At 37.0% G+C, this 10,384-nt stretch overlaps 3 protein-coding genes across 3 annotated transcripts; 1 reads left to right on the top strand and 2 right to left on the bottom strand.

The window, feature by feature from the left end:
- Positions 1 to 843: 843 nt before the first annotated feature.
- Positions 844 to 3,030, top strand: LOC113538041 (transcription factor HES-5-like). Its single transcript, XM_026932856.3, has 2 exons — positions 844 to 1,119; positions 1,226 to 3,030. Exons 1-2 carry the CDS (start codon positions 871 to 873, stop codon positions 1,652 to 1,654), a joined length of 678 nt encoding a protein of 225 aa, XP_026788657.3. The 5' UTR covers positions 844 to 870; the 3' UTR covers positions 1,655 to 3,030.
- A 534-nt stretch (positions 3,031 to 3,564) lies between these two features.
- On the bottom strand, positions 3,565 to 5,932 carry LOC113538038 (transcription factor HES-5). The gene is made up of 2 exons (XM_026932849.3): positions 5,684 to 5,932; positions 3,565 to 5,577 (listed from the first exon to the last, which is right to left on the bottom strand). The coding sequence occupies exons 1-2, from the start codon at positions 5,930 to 5,932 to the stop codon at positions 5,146 to 5,148; spliced, it is 681 nt and encodes a 226-aa protein (XP_026788650.3). The 3' UTR covers positions 3,565 to 5,145.
- A 512-nt stretch (positions 5,933 to 6,444) lies between these two features.
- On the bottom strand, positions 6,445 to 9,636 carry LOC117599876 (transcription factor HES-5). The gene is made up of 2 exons (XM_034314029.2): positions 9,361 to 9,636; positions 6,445 to 9,254 (listed from the first exon to the last, which is right to left on the bottom strand). Exons 1-2 carry the CDS (start codon positions 9,607 to 9,609, stop codon positions 8,829 to 8,831), a joined length of 675 nt encoding a protein of 224 aa, XP_034169920.2. The 5' UTR covers positions 9,610 to 9,636; the 3' UTR covers positions 6,445 to 8,828.
- Between the last annotated feature and the right edge of the window lie 748 nt (positions 9,637 to 10,384).

Here is a 10,384-nt window from a genome sequence, read left to right as displayed (position 1 = left end):
ATCAGTGTGAGTCACTCCTCTAAATGACAAACAGCCCCTGAGGGTCTTTTCTAAAAGACGTATTAGCATGTGAATAGGCACACTTCTATTGTTTCTGATCCTGTCTTTCAATGGACAGAGTGTGGGAAAGCTCAGGAAGGAAGAGTCACAGTCTATCCCAAACTCCACCAGTCACAGGGGTATTTTGGGTGCACACAGGGGAGTAGACACACTTATGGATATGAGGGTGAACTTTACCACACACTTTTGCTGACATTATTAGCATAATTATGGTATTGGCATCTGAATCAGTGAGTCAGAAAGAGTCTCACATGGGAATAGGCACACTTATAGCTATTTTAAATAATGATGCAGTCACAGGGGAAATAATATTTAAGAAACTAGGATAAATATGATGGTGGATTATTTACTCATAAGTCTTCCAAAGATGATGTGTCAGGAAGTAGTGAAGAAAATCATTAATGCAGTTGCTGACTGTATTGTTTCTATAAAATATGGTGATATTCTTTAATGATTAATATATTGGATCATCTTGACCCAGGCATAAACAAAGACTTGCAAATGTTTATACATAGGTTAAGAACTGTATTTTACATATTCCTACATTCTTGAGTATAGTCACTATTTTGTATTAATAAATACCACAGCACATTAGGTGAATTTCAGTACGTGTGTCTCCACACGTGTGAGCAGTGATGATGAGCGTGTGCTCTGTCGGTGACATTGATCCCAACATCAGGTAGCAGATCTGCTCTCTTTACATGGTCACCACTTTCCCAGATTCTCACTGTGAGTCCATCTCCATCACCCCACCCCTCCACCTGCTCCCCTGAGACATGGACATTGTCCTCTGCTAGAAGACCACAGAGCATGTGGCAGCCCTACATTCCTCATTGTGTGTCCAAGCTCTCCCATTGGCTCCAAACTGTGAGAAACTCCAACAAGCCCAAGACCCACACATTCATATGGAGATTTGGGAGTATAAATAGAGGAGATGCAGCCAGTACAAATCACACTCACTTTACACAGAGAGATCTACAGCACAGAGACACAGCCATGGCACCAACCATCACTTCAGCAATGACCATCTCAAACGAGCACCTGCCTCTGAACAACAAGGTAAATTAACAACCTGCTTCCTTTCAATGCTTATAATTACCTGCTTTCTACTCAGTAGCTCTTTATAGTTCAAGACGACTAAATGTTCTCTCTTTGTTATTTGCAGCTGAGGAAGCTGATGGTGGAGAAGATGCGCAGAGATCGTATCAACAGCAGCATTGAGCAGCTGAAGTCTCTCCTGGCTCCAGAGTTCCTCAACCAGGAACCTGACTCCAAGCTGGAGAAAGCAGATATCCTGGAGATGACAGTCAGCTTCCTGAGACGAAAGCAGCAGCAGCAGTCTGCATTCTCCTCCAGCTCAGCAGCTGTCAATCAAGGCTTCTCCAGATGTGTCCATGAGGTTGTCCACTTCCTGTCCAAAGAAGAGGTGAAGACACAGAGCCAGAAAAAACTGCTGAACCACTTCCAGAACCTGCAGCCATCTTCAGATGAGAACAGGAGGGAAAGTGTTCTGCCTCAGCTGAGCTCTACAGAGCAGCAGATCATCAGCAAAGAGAAGAGTTCAGTTAAGAGCTCCCTCTGGAGGCCCTGGTAGAGTCTAGAGGTCATTATTAGACTCTGTATAGAATTAAGGGTAGAAAAATAAGCATCATCCTCTTATGGGGAGAATTTATTACTGAAAAATAGTATGACTTATGGATTCTGGACCACAGACCTTCAGGATTCATATTTTCCTTCTGAGAAGGAGTGTAAGGACATTGTCTGAGATAGCAGACCATTTTACTGGATACCATGATTATCAGCCTATAGACCTGAAAGTCTGATATCTAACATGTTTCATACTGAAAACTAGAAATTGTCATTAAGTATTTAAATTACTCTGTTTGTATTAGACATTTTATGCATCCTCTGTGTGGATGTGTTTATTAATCATTGGTTAAAATTCATACTGAATATTTGTGCATTTCCTTTGATTCCTAAAGATGTTCTCATATTGAGAAAGATTTTGATCAGATGAATAGATTTTGTAAATGTATGAATTTGTCTTTTGTAAAGACCTCTTTAACTTGTTATATTATACTCTGTCTCACAGAATTCTTCAAGCAACTGTTATGATATATTATCACTAATATAAAAAGAAATATAGTATAAAGAAATAAAATGTTGATTTTAGCATATTTCATGGTCACTTTCTACTTCCTCAGCAAGCCATTACATTAAATACAACTTCTGTAATAAAGATCACATGCACTTTTTTATGAATATTATCTTTTACTTGTAAAATTTGATATTTTGGCATGAGATTTATCTTTTCTCTTCTCTCTCATTCCAATACTCAAGGATTCTTTGACAGCTAAGGCTTTTTAAACTCACACTCACTGACAAAGACAAGACATGAGATACATATGTTTCATGTGAAGCACTGAACTTCCTAATCAACATAAGAGTGCAAAATACACTGCACATAGCCAAAGTTCAATAAGTAAGGAAATAAAACATGAGGAGACATGCTATTATAGGAGGTTAATCAATGACCATCCCAAATTTGATTATTTTCCTTTAACGGCACATCCTTAAGTGTTTTAGTTCTCTTATACCACAGGACTTCCTGTTATCACTTATGTTAGAGCAGTGTTATAAACAAGCATTCCCTCACCAGTATATCATTTTTCTTTCTCTTGAAGTTAATAAATTAACAAAAAATAGTAGTTTTTCATGGTACCAAGAAACCAGAAAACAAACTCCTCTGTACTGAAAACTTTCCCATGATGGAAAATCCTGTTACAAAGCACTGACACTGGAGACTCCTTCACTAAATGTTAAATAAACATCTCCTTAAACAAAGCTTCACCATGTCAATAATGATGTGGTTTTCTTTGTTAAATATAACCATCCATACCTATAGAAGTCTCTCTGGATTAGCCATTACTATAGAAACAATAAAATATAAGAAAGAGCATATTGATATAAAGGTGGGATTTGTCATGCAGTCAGAAATGCTGTCAGAGATGCTGTGATAGGAAATGAATCACCATCTTCTGACCAAGCAGTATAAAAAATACAACCACACTGTGGTCTAATGATAACCAGTGATAACTTGGAGATATGTCAGTGATGCCAGTATATTTTTTAAACATTTTTTCTGTTTTTAAAGTAGTGCTCAAGTATTGTTGCCTGAAGCAAGTTTATTAGCTATCTAAGTGTCTTTCATTCGAGGTTAGTTACTGTCCTAAATAAGAAGCAAATCTGATCTGCTTAAAAGATAAATTAGCATGTGAATAGCACACTTCTATTGAAGTTATTAATTTAATAGTTATTTATTGTAATTTTATTTTAATTTTGTTTTAATATAAAGCTATAAACAATCATTCCCTCACTAGTTTCTCTTTTTTATTTCTTGAATTTAATAAGAAAATTGCAAAGCCCTTCTTCCTGAAGACATGTTGGAAATCTTGTATTGGAAAATTTAAAGTTGCAGTTTTACCCCTGACTGATACAAAGTGCTGACACTGGAGACTCCTTCCATAAATGGTAAATGAAGTCTCTTCACAGAAAAGTCAAAGCTGCTTTGTGCCAATGTCTGTTGCTTAAAGCTCTATACAAATAAAATTGAATTTAATTCAACTGAACACAAAGACACTCATCACTGTTTTTGTCTCATTCTCCTTTCCTAGTTAGTTGGACCGAAACGTGGTTTGAGTCATCATGCTGCACCAAAGTGGCACTCAGAGCCACTGGTTAACATTCACAGACTATTTTCCACATTTCCTGGAGGTTTATGCCTACATGCTTTTGACTACATCAACATTAAAGATAGAGGTTTATGCTGTAAGGTAATTTACAGGTAGTTTGCATTGCATTAATTTACATATATATTATGTAATTTATATACAGTACATATGCATTTAGCCATTTCAAATTTATATACAAAAAAGGTTATATATATATAGAACTAAGGAAACAAGGGTCAGCAAAATTGACAAAAATAAAAAATATTTAGTTACCATAAAAAAATTCTAAAATATTAGTCATATCTTTTACTGGTATGCTAACATTTTTATCCTTCTATATTTACAATAAAGTGTAGCTTTACAAAGTACATTTACATACCTTAAATAAATGTTTCTCTAAGGTATATATTTGTCAGATGAAGAGAACTGAATCAATTGAAATTTCTGTGGTTTTCTGTTCATCAGAAGACAAATCTTTATGACACCATTAGTGTATGAATAGACATACAATTATTGTTCATTTCGTAGTCTCTTAATGCAAATAATCCAGTGTGGGAAACCTCAGAAATCTTAGCATTTTGTCTTTAGAGTTATAACACAAGCTCAACCCCCAGCACATACAGTCTACGTATTTTGAGATTCTGTTGTTTAGAAGACTATGTTTTAAAATAATTCAAACCATTATGTTCAAAATAGTCCCTTAAGTACATAGTCAACAAGGCACTGTAGACTTTGCAAAATGTGATCAGCCAGTGTGCATGAATGGAGAGAAAATGAGACAAAATTTCGGTGATTGTTTTATTTCGCCATGTCATGAGTCAAGTACATTCAGTTCATATTTTGTAAATATTTTGCCTTCACAGAAGGCAATATCCAGAAAGGATAATATGCCTATACAGAAAGGATAATTATTCACTATGAAGTACAATAGGCTTCAGAACATCAAAATGATATTTATAGGTTAATAAAAGCCCTTGACAAGCTTTAAAATATCACTAGGGCATTTATATTTAGGAAAATAAAAGCCTTTATAAAAGGCAAACATAAATATCTATACCGGATATAGGAAACGGATGTCAGACTTTAATGACTGACAGTATATCATTCCAAACATTAGAAATGAATTCTTTCTTGAGAATTCAAAGCATTAAAAAATAAATGCATTTTTTAAAAAAAGAGTCTTTCTGATGTATTGTAATTGCAGAAGAAATCAAGTGACGTATAACACAGTATAATATTAACTGGGACATGAGTAAATTTTACCCAACAGAAATAAAATACATAGTTATTACACTCATATTATCAGACCAATATGGTCAACAGTGGTTAACAGAGAGAAGTTCTAGACTAGACTCTACCAGGGCCTCCAGAGGGCGCTCTTAACTGAACTCTTCTCTTTGCTGATGATCTGCTGCTCTGTAGAGCTCAGCTGAGGCAGAACACTTTCCCTCCTGTTCTCATCTGAAGATGGCTGCAGGTTCTGGAAGTGGTTCTGCAGTTTTCTCTGGCTCTGTGTCTTCACCTCTTCTTTGAACAGGAAGTGGACAACCTCATGGACACATCTGGAGAAGCCTTGATTGACAGCTGCTGAGCTGGAGGAGAATGCAGACTGCTGCTGCTGCTGCTGTCGTCTCAGGAAGCTGACTGTCATCTCCAGGATATCTGTTTTCTCCAGCTTGGAGTCAGGTTCCTGGTTGAGGAACTGCGTAGCCAGGAGAGACTTCAGCTGCTCAATGCTGCTGTTGATACGATCTCTGCGCATCTTTTCCACCATCAGCTTCCTCAGCTGCAAATCACAAATAGAGAATATTTAGTCGTCTTGAACTATAAAGAACTACTGAGTAGAAAGCAGGTAATTATAAGCATTGAAAGGAAGCAGGTTCTTAATTTACCTTGTTCTTCAGAGGCAGGTGCTCGTTTGAGATGGTCATTGCTGAAGTGATGGTTGGTGCCATGGCTGTGTCTCTGTGCTGTAGATCTCTCTGTGTAGAGTGAGTGTGATTTGTACTGGCTGCATCTCCTCTATTTATACTCCCAAATCTCCATATGAATGTGTGGGTCTTGGGCTTGTTGGAGTTTCTCACAGTTTGGAGCCAATGGGAGAGCTTGGATATACAATGAGGAATGTAGGGCTGCCACATGCTCTGTGGTCTTCTAGCAGAGGACAATGTCCATGTCTCAGGGGAGCAGGTGGAGGGGTGGGGTGATGGAGATGGACTCACAGAACACTGTGTGAATCTGGGAAAGTGGTGACCCTGTAAAGAGAGCAGATCTGCTACCTGATGTTGGGATCAATATCACTGACAGAGCACACGCTCATCATCACTGCTCACACGTGTGGAGCCACACCACAGCTCTAATTATAACTTGACGGGTGATACATTTTCAGCTGAGAATATTTCCATAAAACGTGGAAATATTGTTTGTAAATCTGAAAATACACAGCATCCCTCTTCTACAGTACACTTTTATGATATTAATAACGGGCTATTTATAAATGTTTTGATCCAGAATATGAAGATATGAAGAATATGACTTTACCAATGTTTTTGGTGATATTTGACACATCATATTATATAGTATAATACATTTATAAAGCCTAAAGCACATATCTCAGTTGTGTGCAGTAACTTAAAGCTTTGTAGCCCAGCAGTCCAGATGTAACAGATGTGTCTCGTGTCGTGTCTTTGTCAGTCAGTATGAGTTTAGAGCTTTCCCATACTGAGTCCTCTGTGCTGAGATCAGTGGAGTACAAAAGCTTTAGAGACCTGAATGGACCATTACTGAGGACTAAACACTGTGTGGTGGATTGTAACATCAGTCACCATCTGGAGGGAAAAGTTTGAACATGTTGCTAGAATTATCCCTTTTTTATACCATATTAAAAGATTTCTATTAGATGTACACTGTGTACTCATTATTTTTTAAGTCTCTTATAACTTAGATTTTTTTTTTTTTTTTTAAATATGCTGAAAATTGTTATTATCAGATTGACATGTTATGTACTTGGTTTCTCAGGTGACATGTCATGATGAACCGGGGGTCTGATTTATTAATTTGTCAAATAGCTAGGGTCCATTGGGGTTTAACATGCTGATGCCATTAAGAAGTGTGATTCTGCTCTCTCACGCTTTCCCACACTTTTCCCATTGAGATGAAGTGCTGAACAATAGAAGTGTGTCCATTCAGATGCTGATGATTCTGTGGGTAACCAGATCCTGACAGGCTTCTTCACAATTGTGCTGAAAAGCCATAAACTCTGCATCTTAGGCAAGGTGGAATCGCTATTTTTGGCAACATTCTGACTAAATTTAAACAATTGTCTCATGGACTGAAATCATTACACCACTAAAATAACCCACACTATCAGTTCTCTTTATTAATGCAAACTAGAAAATCATATCAGAGCTTTTTTCATCATTCTACTGGCTGCCTGTATCCTTTAGAATTGACTATAACATTTCTTTTTACCAGTTTTTAAATCTCTTAATGGTACAGTACCTTCATACATCTCTGAATAGCCAATAAAAGATGTTCCAAATCATCTGATAAGCTCATCTAGTTCTAATATTCTCCATATTCCACATATGAAAAATTCTTAACGTTCACTGCCACTTTGCTGTTATACTATTTTAATTACTGTCGTTTGAGTCTATTTTTGAGTCTATTTTTACATTATATATTTTGAGCCTTTATATTTTTATTTTCAGCTTTTTGCTAATGTTATTGCTTATTTTACTATTATTATATATCTAATTCATGTGCAGAAACCTACGCTCTCCTGTATGGTTCTACATAGTACCTTTACAGGGCTGATCCTGGCCACTTAAATTCCACATATCATTTTTTTATAATAAGACATACAGTTTAGGACATGAATGACCAGAGACTGTGATTCTTCTCTCCTGAGTTATTTTACACTCGGCCTATTCAAAGACATTAAAATGTACAGATGTTAGTTAGCATTACTACATATTTCCTTTAAATACTTCCTGTCCTGTCTGAATAAAGCATATTCTGTGTTCTGTTTAATAACAAAATTCAGCACACATAAGAAAGTACTTTACACATATTTTTATTTTTTCTTTCTGATGCACTTTTTGTTAGCGTTAAAGCAATATAACGTGATAATATATCACAACAGTCACTTGAAGAATTCTTCAACACACACGGTGCTCATAATAGAGCAGAGTTTAAAGAGCTTGTCTTTACAAAAGACACAGGAAACATTTCCAACAGCTAAAATCTGTTAAATATACAGATAATATTAGAAATAAGAAATAAATGGGAATTAAACATAAACTGTCTCAACAGATACTGTCAAGGGCAAAAATGTATGTTTCATAATTAATAGTACCATACAATAGGTACACAATAAACCTTGGCTAAGGTTAAAAAAAAAAAAACTAAAATTTCTCAAATGAAATGAGAAATAAGGATGAAAATTCAACATGTAACATACTGATAAACACTATAATCCCATATCAAAGAAATGGAAATTTAAAACTTAATAATTCTGTATTAATCAGAATGTTCTTCACATTCATTTAATGCTTATATAATTTCTAGATTATTTTATTCTAGTGTATTTAACCAGAACACATAGTATGTGTATTTTCCAGTATAACTGGTGACCAATTCCCTAAAATGTGATCAAACTTGATCAAATATGATCAGAATTTTGTAAAATCAAAAGGATAACACAAATATTTGATCTAATATAGAATAACACATACGATGTTTTTCCTAAAATGGAAATTGTCATGAATTGAAAACAATTTATCAATATTATTTATATTAACATAAACATGCATTGTCAAGACTGCAGATCTTGACATTGCTCCTAGCTGGATTCTACCAGCATCTTCATTTAAAAAATCTTTCTCAAAGTAGAAAGGTATAAGTCTATTGCTATAAGACAATAATAACATGTTAAGTTTTAACAACTCAGTTATAATCCTGTTCACACAGAAGTTGAAAGAAAACTAAACAGTCCACATAGACTTGTGTTTTCTGCTTTGAGTCTTGATCTTCTCTTTACCAGGGCCTCCAGAGGGCGCTCTTAACTGAACTCTTGTCTTTGCTGATGATCTGCTGCTCTGTAGAGCTCAGCTGAGGCAGAACTCTTTCCCTCCTGTTCTCATCTGAAGATGGCTGCAGGTTCTGGAAGTGGTTCAGCAGTTTTCTCTGGCTCTGTGTCTTCACCTCTTCTTTGGACAGGAAGTGGACAACCTCATGGACACATCTGGAGAAGCCTTGATTGACAGCTGCTGAGCTGGAGGAGAATGCAGACTGCTGCTGCTGTCGTCTCAGGAAGCTGACTGTCATCTCCAGGATATCTGTTTTCTCCAGCTTGGAGTCAGGTTCCTGGTTGAGGAACTCTGGAGCCAGGAGAGACTTCAGCTGCTCAATGCTGCTGTTGATACGATCTCTGCGCATCTTTTCCACCATCGGCTTCCTCAGCTGCAAATAACAAAGAGAGAACATTTAGTCGTCTTGAACTATAAAGAGCTACTGAGTAGAAAGCAGGTAATTATAAGCATTGAAAGGAAGCAGGTACTTAATTTACCTTGTTGTTCAGAGGTAGATGCTCGTTTGAGATGGTCATTGCTGAAGTGATGGTTGGTGCCATGGCTGTGTCTCTGTGCTGTAGATCTCTCTGTGTAAAGTGAGTGTGATTTGTACTGGCTGCATCTCCTCTATTTATACTCCCAAATCTCCATATGAATGTGTGGGTCTTGGGCTTGTTGGAGTTTCTCACAGTTTGGAGCCAATGGGAGAGCTTGGACACACAATGAGGAATGTAGGGCTGCCACATGCTCTGTGGTCTTCTAGCAGAGGACAATGTCCATGTCTCAGGGGAGCAGGTGGAGGGGTGGGGTGATGGAGATGGACTCACAGAACACTGTGTGAATCTGGGAAAGTGGTGACCCTGTAAAGAGAGCAGATCTGCTCCCTGATGTTGGGATCAATATCACTGACAGAGCACACGCTCATCATCACTGCTCACACGTGTAGAGACGACACTTATTGTAATGGGATATAACAATTTAGATTAATTCTGATGTTCAATTTCTAAAAGAAAAACCACCATAACATATATATAAAGATAATCACTGGTTGTTGATAGTTACCACAAGATTCCTGTTAAACCTTGATGACACTTAACAATAATGAGCCAAGCTTTACAGTAATATTATCTCTAATTTTGGCTGCATCACTGTCTGTATTATGTTTAGCTGTTCTTATTGTTTTCTAATGCACTTTTCAATATGCTAGTGCCGCGTTTATGCTAATGTGACCAGGAAAACTGTGTGGTAAAGTACACCCTCATAAGTGAATAAGTGTGTCTACTCCCTTGTGTGTACCCAAATATCCAGTGGGTGGTGGAGTTTAGGATGTTAATGACGATAGAGTGTGATTCTTCCCTCCTGAGCTTTCCCACACTCTGACTATTGAAAGAAAGAGTCAGAAACAATGGAAGTGTGCCTATTCACATGCAAATTTATCTTTCAGGCTAATCTTTAGAAAAGACGGTACAGTGTCTCCTCTGTTGTCCCTGAGGGCTCTACCCTTGTTCCTGCACACACTTA

This window comes from Pangasianodon hypophthalmus, chromosome 20 (assembly GCF_027358585.1).
Source record: "Pangasianodon hypophthalmus isolate fPanHyp1 chromosome 20, fPanHyp1.pri, whole genome shotgun sequence".
In the NCBI taxonomy this organism is placed as follows: Eukaryota; Metazoa; Chordata; class Actinopteri; order Siluriformes; family Pangasiidae; genus Pangasianodon; species Pangasianodon hypophthalmus.
This window is presented reverse-complemented; position numbering and strand designations above follow the sequence as displayed.